At 69.2% G+C, this 17,005-nt stretch overlaps 2 protein-coding genes across 4 annotated transcripts; both read left to right on the top strand.

Moving 5' to 3' along the window:
- The first annotated feature begins 189 nt into the window (after positions 1-189).
- SLC39A1 (solute carrier family 39 member 1) lies at positions 190-4,300 on the top strand. Its single transcript, XM_074853054.1, has 4 exons — positions 190-237; positions 653-920; positions 2,017-2,147; positions 3,225-4,300. The coding sequence occupies exons 2-4, from the start codon at positions 740-742 to the stop codon at positions 3,882-3,884; spliced, it is 972 nt and encodes a 323-aa protein (XP_074709155.1). The 5' UTR covers positions 190-237; positions 653-739; the 3' UTR covers positions 3,885-4,300.
- A 766-nt stretch (positions 4,301-5,066) lies between these two features.
- Positions 5,067-16,677, top strand: CRTC2 (CREB regulated transcription coactivator 2). 3 transcript variants are annotated; one of them, XM_074853226.1, is made up of 14 exons: positions 5,067-5,253; positions 8,979-9,080; positions 9,394-9,512; positions 9,719-9,778; positions 11,343-11,411; positions 12,384-12,487; positions 12,733-12,762; positions 13,001-13,065; positions 13,269-13,318; positions 13,466-13,710; positions 14,219-14,667; positions 15,119-15,397; positions 15,485-15,659; positions 15,767-16,677. In XM_074853226.1, the coding sequence occupies exons 1-14, from the start codon at positions 5,083-5,085 to the stop codon at positions 15,973-15,975; spliced, it is 2,127 nt and encodes a 708-aa protein (XP_074709327.1). In that variant the 5' UTR covers positions 5,067-5,082; the 3' UTR covers positions 15,976-16,677. The 3 variants fall into 3 exon arrangements, with proteins under 3 accessions (XP_074709327.1, XP_074709326.1, XP_074709328.1); XM_074853225.1 differs by having other exon boundaries at positions 12,986-13,065; XM_074853227.1 differs by lacking the exon at positions 5,067-5,253 and adding an exon at positions 6,305-7,946 and having other exon boundaries at positions 12,986-13,065.
- The last annotated feature ends 328 nt before the right edge of the window (positions 16,678-17,005 follow it).

Below are 17,005 nucleotides of genomic sequence, written 5' to 3'. Positions count from 1 at the left end.
GGGGACACACGCACACACAGACACGGGACCGCGAGCGGTCCCGGCGGAACCGGACACGTGCGCGCGCCGCCGCGCGCTCCCGGGGCAGCGGCACCGCGCCCGGTCTTCTCGTTTTTCTATTGGCTGCGGCGCGCGTCACTCAGCGGCGCGGTCGGGGTTTTCCGCGTCGCTATTGGCTGCGGCGGGCGGTGCCGGCTCCGCCCTCTGGAACGCCGAGGACGCGCGGGGTAACGAGCGGTGAGTGCGGGGGGGGGGGGACGGGGGACCGGGACGGGGACCGCGACCGGGACGGGGACCGGGACCATCTCCCGATGCCGCTCCCCGATCCTGGATCCCCGGTCCCGGCTCTTGATCCCAGTCCCGGTCCTTGATCCTCGTCCTTGATCCCGGTCTTAGGTCCCGGTCCTGGATCCCTGTCCCGTTCCGCCAACCCCCGGGGCCGTTACCGGAGCGCTTCCCCGGGCCACCCCCCGCCCCGGGGATCCCCATCCCACCCCGCCGCCGCGCTCCGGGCACCGAGGGCCCCGGGACGGGGTGTGGGGGGAAGGGGGATCGGTGCCGGCGGCGGGGAGGAGGGGGGGGGGGGGACGGGGGTGAGTCACCGGGGCCGGGAGGCGGCACCGATCGCTCTGACGGTCCCGTCCCGCCGTAGCTCCGGGGATGTGAAGCGCGATCGAGAACAACGACGGTGGCGGGTCGGAGCTTTCCCCGCCGGTTGACGTTGAGTTCCCGCACCGGGATGGCGGCGGGAACCGGGCCCGGGCCCGGGGCGGAGGAGCTGGCCTGGAGCCCCGGGACGGCGCCGCGGCCCCCGCCGGGGCTGGAGGCGAAGCTGGGCTCGCTGGTGCTGCTGCTGCTGCTGCCCCTCGGCTGCGGCCTCGCCCCGCTCTGCTGCTTCCGCCAGCCCCCGAGCGCCGCCGGTACCGACCGGGGGGGCCTGGGGGGTCTCGGGGTGTCCCGGGGAGTCTGGGTGTCTCAGGGATCTGGGGGGGGTTGGGGGTCTGGGGGTCCTGGGGGGGGGGCGGTTGGGTGTCTCGCGGGGTGTCCAGGGGGTTTGGGGGGTCCCAGGGGGTCCTGGGGAGTCTGGGGGTGTTTCAGGGTCTGGGGGTGTCTGGGGTGTTTCAGGGAGTCTGAGGGGGGTCCGGGGATCTCATGGGACTGGGAGGGGGGGTTTGGGGGTCCAGGGGGTCTGGGGGGTCTCAGGGTGTCCTGGGGAGTCTGGGGGTCTTGGGGGTGTCTGAGGTGTTCTAGGGAGTCTGGGTGTCTGGGGGGGTTTCAGGGTCTGGGGGTATCTGGGGTATCCCGGGGAGTCTGAGGGGGGTCCGCGGATCTCATGGGACTGGGAGGGGGGGTTTGGGGGTCCAGGGGGTCTGGGGGGTCTCGGGGTGTCCCAGGGAGTCTGGGTGTCTCAGAGATCTGGGGGGGTTTGGGGGTCTGGGGGATCCTGAGGTGGGGGGGGGGTTGGGGTGTCCTGGGAGGGGGTCCAGGGGGTTTGGGATGTCCCAGGGAGTCCTGGGGAGTCTGGGGGTGTCTGAGGGAGTCTGGGTGTCTGGGGGGGTTTCAGAGTCTGGGGGTGTCTGGGGTGTCTCGGGGAGTCTGAGGGGGGTCCGGGGATCTCATGGGACCGGGGGGGTTTGGGGTGTCCCAGGGCGTTTGGGGGATCCTGGGGGGCTCAAGGGGTCCTGGGGGTGTCTGGGGGGTCCTGGGGAGTCTGGGGGGGGTCTCAGGTATCGGGGAAGTCCTGAGTGTCTGAGGGGTTTCAGGGGGTCTGGGGGATCCTGGGGGGCTCGGGCAATCTGGGGGGGGAGTGTCTCAGGGTCCAGGGGATCCTGAGAACTCTGGGAGGGTTTGGGGGGTCCTGAGGAGTCTGGAGGGGGGTGTGGGGGTCTCAGCATTCCCGGGGTTGAGGACAGGGCTGTCACCCCGAGCAGGGCTGACCCCAAAGGTGGGTCCTGGGGGTGCGGGGCTGTGGTGGGGGTCTCAGAGGGGGGTCTCAGCCTCTCCCCGCCCCCCCAGACGCCCGCAGCCCGGTGCTCAGCCTCGTGAGCTGCTTCGCCGGCGGCGTCTTCCTGGCCACCTGCCTGCTCGACCTCCTGCCCGACTACCTGGCCAGCATCAGCGCGGCGCTGGAGGGGCTGCGCATCACGGTGAGCGCTTGGGGGGACCCCCCACCCCCAACACACCCCGGGGGTCTGGCCTTGCCTGGCGGGGGGGGGGCCTGACTCTGCCTTGGGGGTTTCCCGGTGTCCCTGTCCCCTGGGATCAGGGTCAGCTGTGCTGGGATGGCGGGGGGGGGGTGTGTGGTGGGGAGAGCGGGGACGGGATGGGATGGCAGGGAGGGGGACAGTGGGGAGGGGGACAGTTGGGACAAGAACGTAGGGATGGGACAGTGGGGATGAGATGGCAGGGAGGGGGACAGCGGGGACAGGATGGAGGGAAGAGTGACGGCTGGGACAAGATGGTGGGGATGGGACAAGAGGGAGGGGGACAGTGGGGATGGGACAATGGGGATGGGATGGTGGGGAGGTGACAGTTGGGACAAGACAGTAGCGATGGGACAACGGGGACAGGGTGGAGGGAAAGGTGACAGTTGGGACAAGGTGGTGGGGATGGGCCAGTGTGTGTGGGGGACACAGATGCAGGAAGGGGACAGCGGGGACGGGACAGCAGGGAGGGAGCTGGCAGGGCCGGGCTGGTGGCGTTGGGGAGGGGACACGGAGAGGCCCCTCGTGTCCCGCTGTGACTCATGGAAAGATCCTCCCTCTGCCCGCGGCTTCCCGGCAGCCACCGCCGCCGGCCGTGAGCACGGGCAGGGCCGGGTGCAGGCAGGGCCGGGTGCGGGCAGGGCCGGGTGCGGGCAGGGGGCAGTGCTGGGTGCGGGCAGGGCCAGGTGCGGGCAGGGCCGGGTGTGGTCAGGGGGCAGGGCTGGGTGCGGGCAGGGCTGGGTGCGGGCAGGGGGCAGTGCTGGGTGCGGGCAGTGCTGGGTGTGGTCAGGGGTCAGGGCTGGGTGCGGGCAGGGCCGGGTGCGGGCAGGGGGCAGTGCTGGGTGCGGGCAGGGCCAGGTGCGGGCAGGGCCGGGTGCGGGCAGGGCCGGGTGCGGGCAGGGGGCAGTGCTGGGTGCAGGCAGGGCCGGGTGTGGGCAGGGGGCAGTGCTGGGTGCGGGCAGGGCCAGGTGCGGGCAGGGCCGGGCGCAGGCAGCCCCTGACCCCCCTTTCCCCCCCCAGCTGCAGTTCCCCCTGCCCGAGTTCATCCTGGCCATGGGCTTCTTCCTGGTGCTGGTGCTGGAGCAGGTGGCGCTGGCGCAGCGGGAGCCGCCGTCGTCCCTGGCGGAGGAGACCCGGGCTCTGCTGCCCGCCGGCTCCATCCAAACCCTGCCGCCGCCACCCTCCTCCTCCTCCTCGTCGTCGTCCCCCGCCAGCGCTCCCAGCACGCGGGGGGCCGTCCGCGCCGGGCTGCTGGTGCTGGCGCTGGCGCTGCACGCCGTGCTGGAGGGGCTGGCGCTGGGGCTGCAGGAGGCCGAGGGCGCCGTGCTGCGCGTCTGCCTGGCCCTGCTGCTGCACAAGTGCGCCGTGGCCTTCAGCCTCGCGCTGAAGCTGCTGCGGGGCCGCCTGCGCCCGCGGGCCGTGGCCGCCTGCCTGCTGCTCTTCGCCATGATGTCCCCGTTGGGCGTGGGCCTGGGGACGGCGGTGGCGGCCGGCGCCGGGCCGCGGCAGCGCCTGTGCCGGGGGGTGTTGGAGGGGTTGGCGGCCGGGACCTTCCTCTACATCACTTTTCTAGAAATTTTACCCCAGGAATTAGGGGTTCCCCAACATCGCATCCCCAAGGTCATCTTGCTCCTCGCTGGCTTCGCCCTCGTCACCGCCATCCTCTTCATCAAGATCTGAGATACCTGGGGTGGGGGACGCCCTCCCCCCCCCCCCATCCCCACACAGGAAGGGGGTTCCCCTCTGCACCCCCATCTCCGTGCAAGTGCCAAAGTGCCACTCCAGGGGCTGTCCCCGGCCCCCCCTGCGCACCCTGAGCGGGGGGGGGGGCTGCCTGTGGGACCCCCCCCAAGTCACCTCAGCCCCGTGCCTCAGTTTCCCCATCTGCACAGCGGGAATGGTGCTGCCCCCCCCCAGCGGGACCCCAGGACCAGGGTGGGGGGGGGTGAGTGTGTGTGTTTGTGTGTGTGTCCCCCCCCTGTCTCACACCCACAAGTGCCCTTACAGCGCGGGGGGGGCACCCCGGGACGTGCAGCCCCGGCCCCCCCCCGGCCCAGAGAGGTGTTGGATGAAGCAAATAAAGGACTGAACCTGACGGTGCTGCCTCTGCCTGGGGGGGGCAAAATATTGGGGAGGGAGGATGACAGTGCTTTGGGGGGGGGGGTCACAGTGCCCCCCCCACCGGGCTTATATGGGCTGGGGAGTCCAGGCGCCCCCAATTTTGAGGGAGGGGGAGGGGTTTTTCTCTGTTCCCAGCAGTGAGCTGGGGGGTTGTGTGACCCTGCTGTACCCCCCCAGTATTGCCCCCCCAGCTCTAACCACGTGCAGCGTTACCCCCCGCCCCCGCTGCCCCCTTCCCCACAGTGCCCCCTCATTGCGGTGCCCCCCCACATTGTGCTGCTCCCCCCTCCCCTCATTACGGTGTATCCCCCCATTACGGTGCCCCCCCCCTTGTTGGGGTGCCCCCCCCTCCCCTTACAGTGTCTCCCCCCACTATGGTGCCCCCCCCACATTGCGGTGCCCCCCCACGCCCCGCGGTGTTTCCCCCCATCGCGCAGCCCCCGGGCCCCGCCCCTCCTCGGGATGGGGAGGGGGGGGGGGGCCGGGGCGGGGCTGAGGCCGCGCGGTGCACGCCGGGACTTGTAGTCGGTCCCGCCCTCCCCGCCCCGCGGGGGCGCCCCCCATGGAGCGGGGGGAGAGGCCGAGGACTCCATTTCCCAGCGGGCCCTGCGGGCGCGGCGAGGGGGCTGCTGGGAGTTGTAGTCCCCCGCCCCGCTGCGGCCCAGCGGCGCCGCCCGGCGCGCGGACTCCCCGCCCCAGCATCCCCCGCGCGGCGGCGGCGGCGGCGGCGGCGGCCGGAGCGGCCCGAGCAGGGAAGATGGCGGCGGCGGGCGCGGGGGCCGGGCCCGGGCCCGGTGCGGGTTCTTCAGCCGGTGCCGGTGCTTCCAACCCGCGGAAGTTCAGCGAGAAAATCGCGCTGCAGAAGCAGCGGCAGGCGGAGGAGACGGCGGCCTTCGAGGAGGTGATGATGGAGATCTGCTCCACCCGGGTGAGCAGCGCCGCCGCGGCCTCCCCCCGCCGGATGCGCGACGGGCCCGGGGGGGGGGGACGGACCGGGAGCTGTGAGGGGGGGCTGAGGGGGGCCGGGGCTGTGGGGGAGCCGGGGGCTGTGAGGGGTCAGGGGGGTCGTGAGGGTCTGGGCGGGGAGGGGGGTAGTGCTGGGGGCTGTGAGGGGGCTGAGTTAAGGCCTGGGGGGTTGTTAGAGGGGTCCGGGGGCTGTGTGAGGGATGGGGGGCTGTGGGGGTGCGGGGGGGCGGTGTGAGAGACTCGGGGTTCGGGGGGGGCGCTTCGTGGGTGCAGAAGGAGGGGGGTAGTGGGGGGCTGGGGGCTCTGCTATGGGGTGCAGGGCGGGTGGGGGTCAGGGGGTGTAGAGGCAGTGGAGGGACTCAGGCGGGGGCCCAAAGGGGCCGGGGGCGGGGGGGGGGGTGAAGAGGAGACGGCGCTGGATGGGGCATCACCCGGAGGCTTGGGGGTGGGTCAGCATTTGGGGTACTGGGGGGTGTGGGGGAGCCAGAAAGGGCTCCCCCCAGAGAAACTCTCCTTCTCCGGGTGCCCCCCTGCACCCCGCTTCTCCTTCCCGTGGGTTTATTTTGATTTATTTGTTTGGCCGCGGGTTTCTTGGCGAGGCTTCGCACGTGGCTCGCTCCGGCCCGTGGCCGCCGTGCGTGGGTCTCTGGCGTGCGCCGGCCGCCTCCTCCGCTTCCGAGCGCACGTCCCGGCGACCGGGTGGAAAAAGCCACTCGCCGCCCGCGGCACCCGAGGGTTTGCTGGGGCTGTCGCCGCGGGGGCGAGGAGGGGGATCCCCGTGCCCACGGCTCTGGGAATTTTGCCGTGTCGCCTCTGCCGGGTCATCCTCCACCGGCCCCGGGGCTCAGGGAGCACCGGGGACCCTCGGGAGGGTTGGGTTGGTCTTGGAACCAAGCGGCGGATGCTTCATCCCTGGAGATGCTTAAATTTAGCTTGGCCAGAGCCTGAGAAAACGCAGCGTTGGGGGCGCAGGGGAGCGCGCCGGATCCGAGCCGGGAAAACTGCCCCGCTCGCAGCTTCTGGCGAAGGCGAGTCGTTGTCCCCCGAGGTCTTTCAGAGGGACCTCGGTGGCAGGAGGGCTGCTCTGGGGTGCTGGGGGGGGTGACAGCGGAGCGGGGAGGCCGGGAACGCCGCGCTGCGTCTCCAGGAGTGTGGTTTCTTGGGCAGGGGAAGCCGTCGAGAGGAGACGGTCGGCTCCGGTTTGTGTTTCGCTCTGTGCCGGCCCCGAGGAGTCGGCGGGGATTGTGCGGCTGGTTGCCAAGATCGGGGTTTGGCCACATTTCAGCTCCTGGAGAGGCGGGTTGTGCCAACCCCGGCGATGGGGCTCTGCTGTGCCGGCAGCCGCGGGGTCCGGCAGCCAGCGCCGTCCTTCCCGGCGGAGATACGGGCTGGATGGGCGAGGGGAGAGGAGCGTGGAGTCGAGGGAGCTGGAGACGCAGTGAGGAGGCTCTTCCAGGTGACAGGACCCGCTGTTGGGGAGGCTCGTGTGTCACCCTGCGCTTGGGGTCAGCAGGGCTGGGAGAGAAGAGGGAGGAAAAATCCATCAGACCTGTAAAAAAAAAGGGGGTGTTTGGGTCGGAGAGCGTCGCTGGCACCCTGGGTCTGGCGAGGCAGCGGTGACCTGACATCCACGGAGCCGAGGCCGTCGCAGGGAGGGTGACAGGGACAGCGTCCCGCTGGCCCCGTGCGTCTCTCTCCGCCAAGCTGGGAGCAGCCCCGTCCCCGGCAGGCAGGTAGGGGACATCTCTCCGGAGGTTTTGTCCCCTCTCTCGGCGGGACGGCAGGCGGGAGCCGCGTCCTGCGCATCGCCGGTGAGTTTGGGAGTGGGCTGGAGCTTCCCGCAGCGTGTTTGCACAGTAAACAGCTGGTTAATGTGCAGCGAAGCCGGGGGGGGGGGGGGAGAGGCAGCAGGACTGTCCTCCCCGCTAATCCCTGCCCTGGGATGCTTTCTCCGCGGAGTTTGTGGAACGCGCACAGCCTGGGACAGGAGCTGGTTCCAAGAGGGTTCAGGCGCGCAGATCCCCCCCGTCGTTGCCCACAGGGCTCCAGGCAAGGAGCTGGCAGTGGCCGTCGTGCTGGCAGCTTGTGCCTGACCCGGGTGCCTCCGTTTTGTGGCTCCTCACTGGAGAAGAGGGAGCTGCTGCCCAGCTCTGGGGTGCCCCGCTCCCGCCGTGGGGGTGTAACAGCCCCTCAAGCTTTGCTTTGTGTTTCCTGGAGTTTTTTCTGGCCTCTTCCAAGCTGCTGCCTGATTTTGGCCTCGTCTGGCTCTGCCGGCTCCCGCAGGGACCCTGGCTCGGAGAACAGAGCAGGATCCCAAGACCTTAAGCCCCAGCGCAACTCCTCACACTAATCCTGCAGTGCCAGCACAGCCAGCTGTTGACTAAATCTCCTGGTTTTTGGGTTGTTTTTCTTTTTTGTTTTTTTTTTCCCCCCTGGATCTGGATTTCGCTGGTCTTAAGCTTGGGAATTTGCTGTCGCAGGTTTCCCGGCTGCAGCCCGTTTCTGAGCTGCTTTTTTGTGCTTCATCTCCGCTTTCTCTGGGGTTTGTCCATCCAGGACAGACGAGCACTGGTGCTGGCTGGTGCGTGGGGCTGCTCAGGGACCCCCCCGGGGTCTAAAGAGAAGGTGGATTCGTGTGCGTTTGGCCTCGGCTCGGTGGGTTGGGATTGGGGAAACCCCCCTTCTCCGGTGGGATGCCGGAGGGAGGGAATGGGACATCTCCTGCTGCTGGAGGGGGTGGTGGGGTGGCAGAGCGCCTTCCCGCTGCTGTTGCGATGAGGGAGGCTCATGGTGAGTCAAATCCCTGCCTGGTTTGGCTGCGGGCAGGCCCCTGCCGGCGCAGGAGGGAGCTTTTGGGGCAGAAAGGGGCTTTGGAGGCCAGCTCGGTGCCGGTGCTGCCCCGGGACCCCGGCTCTCCTCTGCTGTGGGGTTCTCCGCCGCCGCCGAGCGCTGGGGGTGGATGCCCAGACCTGGTTATCTCCCGCCTGTGGTTTGCTGTGACTCTTTCCCTTGGCCTTGAGCAGCGCCGGGAGCCGGCGCGATGCCGGGCCGAGCAGGCAGCCCTTCCTGCTCACCCTGCCCGAGCCCCGGCTCCAGGCTGGGATCTCCTCCGGCTTTTGGGGCTGCGGCACCGCCGACATCCCCACGACCGTGCGGACAAGGTGCTTGCTGGAAAACCCAGCACCTCCAGATCGAAGGGGATGAGCTGATACGCTGACCACCGGTGCCCGGGGAGCCTCTCGGGGGGGTTCGGCTGTTTTGGGGGGCAGCAGGGCAGGGCTCAGCCTCTGCTGCGGGCCTGTGGGTGCTGCAGCCTGCAGGAGAGACGTGGCTTTCCCCGTGCTGTGCTGCTAAACCCAGCGGGGGCTCAGCATCCTTCCTGCACCGGAGCACCCACAGAGGGAGGAAAGTCCCTTGCGGGGCCTCCTCCGCACTCGGTGACTTCAAAGCGGAGGGGTACCGTGCCCCTCGAGCCCTCCTGGCATGGTTTCTGAGGCAGACCAGGTCGGCCAGTCCTCGCTCGGGGGCCGCCTCCTCCCGTGGGACACCCCAGCGTGGGGCTCGGCTGCAGGAGGGAGAGCGCGTGGGGATGTTTTGGGTGTAAGGGGCAGTTTGGAGGAGCCCCAGCACCCCGGGGTGCCTGCTGGCTCCCCCACCCTGACCTGCGCCCCCCCTCCCCTGGCCCAGCTGCAGGCGCAGAAGCTGAGGCTGGCGCACAGCCGGGGACCCTACTACAGCGGCTCCCTGCCCAACGTCAACCAGATCGGCAGCGGCGTCTCCGACTTCCAGGTGGGCACAAACACCCGCTCCGCCAGCCCTGGGCGGGGGGTGTCTGGGGGGGGCCTGCCCCCATGGCACAGCGGCTGCCGCCCTCGGCGCTTCAGGGAGGGGGATCAGGAGCTGCGTCAGGACTCGGGGAGGAGGATGAAGAACCGCGGTGCGAGCTGCCGTGGGGGACAGATGGGGACGAGGGGATGTTCTCCTCTAATCCCCAGCTCCATCGCCCCGGCAGCGCGAGGGGGGCTGATCTGGAGACCCCCTTTCCCTCCCAGACAGGCGGTGGGCTCACCCCCCCACCCGCTTCACTGTCTCCTCCCCGCAGGGCCCTTTGCACTCGCCGCTGGACTCCACGCGCAGCACCCGGCACCACGGCCTGGTGGAGCGAGTGCAGCGGGACCCGCGCCGGATGATGTCCCCCCTTCGCCGATACGTCCGACAGATATCCTTTATCCCGCTCCCTCCTGCCCCCTCCCTGGGGACCAGCAGCCTTTTCTCCCGCTGCTGGGGCTCCTGCCCCGATCCCAGCGCCCCCAGTGCTCATCTCTTTGGGATTAACGAGCATTAGCCACGCGGGGGGGCGTTAGGTGCCTGTGCGCCGCCTGCTCGGCCCCTCGCTCTCCGTTTGGCCCTTAACGTGCCTCCCACATCGACAGCTCTCCCTACGGACCCACCTACCTGTCACCTCCGCCCGAGCCCAGCTGGAGGAGGTAAAGACCCCGCGTTTTCTCGGCTCCCAGCACTTGTTTTCCAGCTCGTGTCTGCGGGGTCGCTGGAGCCCGGGGCGTTTGGAAACGGGCAGGCTGGCAGGAGCCTGGTGTGGGAGAGTCCCTGGCAACGGGCAGCCCCTCCCGGGAGGATTTACGTGGCTTCCCTTAGCAATCTGTGGGGGACAAACCAGACTTGGGGGGACAGAGAGAAACGTTGAGATGCCAGGAGCGGGGCTGGGAGGTCTCCCCGCTCTCTGACTTTGGGTGCTGCCCACGCCATCCCCCAGAAGGGGAATTTTGAAGGAAGAACCGATTTCATCATGCCCAAAGGAGCCGGCTGCGGGGCGGCATCCACCTGCCGTGGCAGCGGGAAGAGGGATCCTGCCCGAGGTGAATCACCGGGCGGCCGAGCCCCTGCGTGCTCCGGCCCTTGGCCCCGGGGGCAGGCGAGGACGGGGCTGGCTGGCCAAGCCCGAGCACGCCCCGAGCGTCGGCTCCATCCCACCGAGGTCCCGCTGAGCTGCGGCTCCGCACAGGAGCCGCTCGGGCTCGGCTCAGCACGGCTCAGCCCTTTTAGAGGTCGCTCAGGGCTCCTGGGCTTTATTTTCAAGGCTGCCCTTGCTCTGAAGTGCTGTGCTCAGCACTTCCCCGGCCTGAGGACCGTTCTCACCGGGTGACTTGCTGCCGATGCTCCTGCTGGGTCCGTGCCTCGGTGCCTGGTGTGGCTCGGTGCCCTGGGTTGTGCCACGTGATGCCGGGGCTCTGCTGGAGGCTCACGTTGAATCTTTGTCCCCCACGATGAGCCTCGGTGCCGCTCAATCCGCAGCGCGAGGGCCGCGGTCTCGTCCCCTCATGGTCTTCCCTCATCCCGCCGCGTCCAAGCCCAGCTGTCGCGTGCCCTCTGCCACCCTCCCTCACCTCCCCAGGAAAAGCCTTGGCTTTTTTTTCCCCGAAACGTTGTGTCAAACCCTCCCTGTCACTCGCAGCGAGCACGGCCGCCCTCCCTGCAGGACCTGGGGCTCCGAGGAGCCGCCCCCGGGAGCATCTCACTGCAAATCCCGCTGCAAATTCCTCCCCCCAGGCTCAGGGGGGACTTTCATCCATCTTCCAAGCAGCTGCCCCTTCACTTGGCTCTTGCTCCACGATGCTTCCCCGGGCGCTGCTGGCGGGGAGGGTGGTCTCTGCCCTGTGGTTCCCCCTTGCCCTGGGGTCTGGGGACCCCCCAGCCTTGCCCCAGAGACCCCCCCCGGCGCTGCCCCAGCCCTCACAGCACTGACTTTGGCTGCGCTCTGCGCGGGCCGGTGGTTTTGGGGTCCCCGAGGCCGAGCCGCCCGTTGCCGCGGTGTGTGGGCTGCGGGCGGAGGGCGAAGGCGAGGAAGAGGGGGAGAATGTCACGGACCAGCCCCGACCCGGTGCCGAGGGGTGTCCCGTCCCCGCCCAGAAGCGAGCTGCCTGCCTCCTGCTGCCCCCTCCCCACTGCCAACCCTCCCTCCCGTGGGGCAGGGCTGCCCTGTGCCCCCCCTCCCTTGCCCCCCAAGTAACTCTGTTATTTCTCCTTACGAAGGACCATGCCCTGGGGTAACTTTCCTATGGAGAAAGGACATTTATTTAGGCTGCCGTCGGCTCTCAACAGGTGAATGATTTTTTTGATAACGTTTTCTCTCTCTCCCTGTCCCTAAGCCGGGCTCCAGCCCTTCCCCAGGACCCCCAGGGTGGGCACAGACCTGGTTGTAGCAACTCCAGTCTCCCAGGAGAAGGGAAGGGGTCTCCAGGCCGCCCTGGCCACTGAAAGGGGGAACCCCTGGGGACCCCGGAGAGGAGCTGGCTCTGTGCAGCCCTCGTGCCTCCGCAGGCCACGAGGTCCTGCAGCCGCTCGGAGCACCCCGAAGCTGCTCCTGCCAGCCCCAGAGAGCCGGGGCTTTGGGGTTCTCCCCTTCCCCGGGGCGAGCCGGGGCTCCGTCTCCCTTGGGCCGTGCGGGAAATGCCACCGGCCTCTCCCGGGGCTCGGTGCCGGCAGCGGGGCCCCGGCTGTGCCGCGGGCAGGCGCCCATCGCTCCCCGGCTGGGCCCCGCGCGGGAGGGGGCTGCGTCCCATGGGCGGCGGGGGGGAGCTTCCTGCCTCCCAGCTGCGCCACAGCTGAACAATATCCCCCTTGTGCGGTCCCAGGACGCGTCATTAGCTCGAGCGGCCTTTTCCCAGCCCCTCCCCGTGCTCATCCGCCTCAGACCAACTAATTGGGAACACAATGGGTGTAATACCCCGGGGTCCGCTGCCCCCCAGCCCCTCCAGGGCCCCCGGGGGAGACAAAGGGTCCCTGGGGGAGCCCATCTTCTCCCGTGACGGGGGCAGCGAGAGCTCCGGGGCCTTCGCTGCGGTGGCAGAGCCGTCCCTCGGAGCAGACGGGGGCCGGAGCGAGCCCCAGTGTGTCTGGAAGTGCTGGGAGAGGGACCCCTGCCACCGTGCTCTTCGTCCCTTTCTTCCCCTTTTTTGTGCTCTTCCCCACCCTCCCGGGGTCGCGGCTGGCCGTGGGGGGGCTGTAAACAGGGTTGCGGGGGGCGGTGAGGGCCGAGCCCTGGCCCATCTAACGATCACCTTTCCCAATTAGAACAAATTCCGACTCGGCGCTTCACACGAGCGTGATGAACCCCAACCCCCAGGACGCCTACCTGGGCCCCTCGCAGGGCGCCCCGCCGCCCGGCCGCCGGAGCGGTGAGTGTCCCCCCTCCCTCGACACCCCGCTTCCCCCAGTGGAACCCTGATGCCCCCCACCTCCACCCGGGAGCCCCAGGCCCCTTCTGCCCCTCGAGGACTCTGCGGGGGGCGGGAACGGCGTGGAGCCCTGTCCCTCCACAGCGGGGTCACGCAGCAGCCCCCTCCAGCTTCCCGCCTTCGTGCTCGCTGATGTCCCCCATGTCCCCGCGTGCTGCCGCTAACGGTCACCTCCTCTCTTGCAGGTTTTCTGGACGGGGACGCAGACAGTAAAGGTGAGTGCCTGCCCGCGCCCGGCAGCGTGGCACCGAGCCCGCCACGGAACCGTGTGTGTCCCCCCCCACTAAAGATCCGGGGATGTGGGGGGCCATTCCCAGGGACCCCTCTGTGGCGGGTGGGTCTGTAACGCCCCACTCACGACCGGTCTTTGCCCCCGGGGTGGCTGCGAGTGGGCTGTGCCGCTCTCCCTGCGCTGATCCTCTGCTCCACCCTCGCCAGTGTTTCTTTTTCAAGTGCCTCCCATCGAAGAGACCTTCGATGACAACAAGCACTCGCTGAAGCCCTGGGACACCAAGAAGGTGGGTACGGATGGAGGAAGGACCGCCAGGAAGTCACCCCTGCGTCCCCCCTGCCCGTGCTGCCTGCTTCCTGCCCGCGGGGCCTTGCGACACCGGGCTGGCTCTGCCTCCTTCCTGCCCTCGTGCCGCGGCCGGCCCGGGCTTGCGGGGAGCGCGGGTTCGGCATCTCGCCCTCGCTTCACTCCTCCTCTTTGATTTCGCAGCTCTCGTCGTCCTCGGCCCGGCCGCGCTCCTGCGAAGTCCCTGGGATCCAGTAAGTCCCGGGCAGGGCCGGGGGGCACCGCGGGGCAGCCCGAGCCCAAAAAGGGGGTGGGGCTGCCGGGGAGGGGGATGCGGGAGGAGGCAGCGGTATTCCCACACTGAGCGTCTCTCTCCCTTTTTTTTTTTTTTATCCCCTCAGCATATTTCCGTCCCCGGATCAGCCTGCCAACGTCCCCCTCATCCCCTCAGCCCTCAACACGGGCGGTTCCCTTCCCGACCTCACCAACCTGCACTTCCCCTCCCCGCTGCCCACCCCTCTCGACCCGGACGAGACCCCCTACCCCAGCCTGAGCGGGGGCAACAGCACCAGCAACCTGGCCAACACCATGACGCACCTGGGCATCAGCGGCAGCATGGGACTGGCGACGGGCTACGACTCGCCAGGTGAGCGCTGGCCCCGTCCTGGTGCCACCGAGATGCCCGGGGAGCCGAGAGAGAGGCCCCCGCAGCCAGGACCCCCCCGCAGCCGGTGCTCGGTGGGGCCGGGGGAGATGGGAACCCCCCCGGCCACCATCCCAGAGCCAACGGTGGCCGAGATCGGCCCCTCCAGGCCTGGGACGGAGCCGCCGCAGCCTGGGAGCGGGGTGGGGGAGCGCTGCGGGGTCTGACGGTATCGGGGGGGGTCCCGTGGGGAGCCCCCCCTGCTCCTGCCTCCGCTCACCGCGCCGGAGCACCCTGCGCCGCCAGTCCCGTTCCCGCGGGGGGTGTGTGTGTGTGTGTGTGTGCGTGTGTTTCTGTCTCTTGTCTCCATCGTTTTGGTCGCCTCCGTCACCTTCCATCCCACCCGGGGGCAGACGGGGAGCCCCAGCCTGGCCCGGCCCGGGGAGGAGAACCTGGGGCGCGGGGCGTTTCCGTGGGTAACGGTGGTGTCTCTTCTTTTTTATCCCCACAGGACTTACCTCACCTATGCAGAGCTCCCTGAGTAACCCGTCCCTGCAGTCCTCGCTTAGCAATCCCAACCTCCAGGCCTCCCTGCGCAGCCCCTCGCTCCAGTCCTCCCTCAGCAACCCCTCACTCCAGTCTTCCCAAAGCAGTTCCTCCATCCCTTCCTCGCTCTCCAACCAGTCCCTGCCTTCCTCCCTCTCCTCCTCGCTCAGCAACCCCTCCCTCCCCACGTCCCCCCGCAGCCAGCCCATCCAGTCTTCCCCCAGCAACCCCAGCTTGCCCTCCGGCTTGAGCGGCTCTTCCTACGCCCCCATGGTGCAGGCGGCCATAAACACCTCGCCCCGCCGACGGGTCCCGCTCAGCCCCCTCACCCTCCCAATGGGTGGCGACTCCAGAAGGCAGCACCCCAAACAGTTCTCACCAACAATGTCACCCACATTGTCCTCCATCACCCAGGTATGCATGGTCCATCGCCCAGCGCCGGCCCCGCGCCGCGCGCTCGCCTCCGTCTTCTCCTCCCTCCGCTTCTCTCGTGTCTCGTTTTCCATCCTCATCTCAGCCACGTGCCACAGAAGCCTCTTGCCCCCCCGCCCCCCAAAACTCCAGGCCCAGCCCGCGGACCCCTCCCCGCTGGGGAAGGGAGCTCCGCGTGCGTGCGCTCAGGGGGGGGACAGCGGCGGCGGTGGGGGGGGACACGACGCGGCGCGTCCCAGCCGGGATCAGCCCGCGGCGGGTGCTGGGTGCAGGGTTTCGGCGCTGGGTGTTGCCGAGGGGGTTGAAATCTGGGGGTTTCCCAAGTTTGGGCACTGAGCAGAGGGGCCGGATCCTGGCAGGCGCCAAGGGGGCTGCAGACTGACGCACCCCCCCCCCCTTTATTTTTTTTTTTTTTCCTCCGCTCTATCCGCAGGGGGTACCCCTGGACACCAGCAAGCTGCCGGCCGACCAGCGGCTCCCGCCGTACTCCTACAGCCAGCCCGGCCTGCTCCTGCAGTCCCAGCCGAGCCAGAAAGCCCTGCACCAGCCCCTGCAGTCCCCCCCGCAGCCGCCGTTGCCCCCCGCCCCGCCGACGCGGCCCCCGGTGCCGCCGAGCGGGGCCACGCACCGCCCCTACGCCCCCCAGTACCAGCCTAACGCCTCCCTGCAGCAGCAGCTGGGGCAGCCCCTGAGCGACTTCGGCTTGGGCAGCGTGAGTGCGCCGGGGAGGGGACGGGGAGCGGGAGGGGAGACACGCCCAGAAGGGATATTTGTCCCCCAAACCCACCTTTCCCCGCAGTTCGAGCAGTTCGGGATGGGGGAAAGCCCCACCGGGAACAGCGGCGGTTTCCCCGAGGAGCTGGGGGGTCTGAGTTACCCCCCGAGCGAGGGCACCTACGACCCCCACGTCCTCAACCGGCAAAACCTGAGCAACTGCAGCCGCCACGGCCCCATCCCCAACATCATCCTCACGGGTGGGTGCGCAGGGGGGGCACCGGCAGCCCCCCGCCGGCGCGCGGGACCTCACCCGGGACAGGGGGGTTTAGTTGTGGTTTTTTTTCTTTTATTCCCCTCCCCACAGGGGATTCTCCCCCCGGCATCTCCAAGGAGATCGCCACGGCGCTGGCCGGCGTCCCCGGCTTCGAGGTGGACGCGGCGGCTTTGGGCCTGGAGGAGGATTTAAAAATCGAGCCCCTGACCCTGGACGGACTCAACATGCTGAGCGACCCCTACGCGCTGCTCACCGACCCGGCCGTCGAGGACTCCTTCCGCACCGACCGCCTGCAGTGAGGGGCTGGGGGGGGGCTCCGCGGACCCTCGCCCCCCACCTCTGACCCCTCCCCGATTCCACCTTGCCCCCCACCACCACTTTTTTTCCACTTTTTTTTTTTTTTTTTTTTTTTTTCCGGTTAAACGGTGGGGCCGCCGCCGGCTCCCTCTGCCAGGGGACGCTGGAGCTGGTCGGAAGAAGAGACGGGGAGGGGGGGGACACGCGAGCCAGGCGCTCTCCAGCCCCACGGCACCCCCAAACCCCGGCGGAGAGGGGGGGGGGCTCCCGTGCCCCCCGCCCTGGGGGTGGCTGTACATAACCCCGTAGGTAGAAACCCCGGGGTAGGGGGGGGGGGGGCTGGTGTAGGGGGGCCGCTTCTGTTTTTATTTTATTTTTTTTCTGGCTAATCATCATGTTTAAGGAGAAATCCCGCTCCCCCCGCCCCCAGCTGCGCCCCGTATGTACCCCCAGCCCCCCCCCCACTTTACCCAGCTGCCGGGGACCCCACGGGACGTGTAGAAAGCACTTGTAACTTTGCCCCCTCCACCACCCCCCCCCCCCCCCAAAATACCCCCGGGGGGAGCGTGGGGGCCCCGTCCGCGGGCGGGGGGACCTGGGGCCCCAGGACCCGCGTTCCCCCCTGCCCAGGAGGGAGCCAGAGTGATTTATTATTATTATTATTTTTTAAAATATATTATATGTTAATTAAATGCCCCCTGTGACAGCGTGTGGCTGATTTCATGGGGGGGGGAGGGCGCACGCACACAGACCTGGGGGGGAGCCCCTGAGCCTCTGGACCTCCCGGGGGGGTTGTGGGGAGCACAGGGCGGGGTTCAGCTGCTCCAGCCCCCCCCCCCGCTCGCCCAGGCCTTTTGCTCTGGGGTCCCGTATTGTGGGGGGGGGGGGCGGGTAATGGGGTCCCCACAGGGGGTGCTGGGGGGGGCTGTGGGGAGCTTGGGAGGATCCTTGAAGTTCTTGAGGGTGGGGGGGGGGGGGGTGTCGCGTCCTGGCAGCGTTTGGGGGCGCCGGGGGGATCCTTGGGGGGCGGGG

Source organism: Strix uralensis, chromosome 32 (genome assembly GCF_047716275.1).
Source record: "Strix uralensis isolate ZFMK-TIS-50842 chromosome 32, bStrUra1, whole genome shotgun sequence".
Lineage (NCBI taxonomy): Eukaryota > Metazoa > Chordata > Aves > Strigiformes > Strigidae > Strix > Strix uralensis.
This window is presented reverse-complemented; position numbering and strand designations above follow the sequence as displayed.

Excerpts from the sequence above, each read along its gene's own strand:
- SLC39A1 (XM_074853054.1), top strand. The coding sequence starts at position 740 with ATGGCGGCGGGAACCGGGCCCGGGCCCGGGGCGGAGGAGCTGGCCTGG. Across the intron at positions 921-2,016 it reads CCAGCCCCCGAGCGCCGCCG|ACGCCCGCAGCCCGGTGCTC; the intron begins GTACCGACCGGG and ends CCGCCCCCCCAG. Across the intron at positions 2,148-3,224 it reads TGGAGGGGCTGCGCATCACG|CTGCAGTTCCCCCTGCCCGA; the intron begins GTGAGCGCTTGG and ends TTCCCCCCCCAG.
- CRTC2 (XM_074853225.1), top strand. The coding sequence starts at position 5,083 with ATGGCGGCGGCGGGCGCGGGGGCCGGGCCCGGGCCCGGTGCGGGTTCT. Across the intron at positions 5,254-8,978 it reads TGGAGATCTGCTCCACCCGG|CTGCAGGCGCAGAAGCTGAG; the intron begins GTGAGCAGCGCC and ends CCCCTGGCCCAG. Across the intron at positions 9,779-11,342 it reads CCCGAGCCCAGCTGGAGGAG|GACCATGCCCTGGGGTAACT; the intron begins GTAAAGACCCCG and ends CTCCTTACGAAG.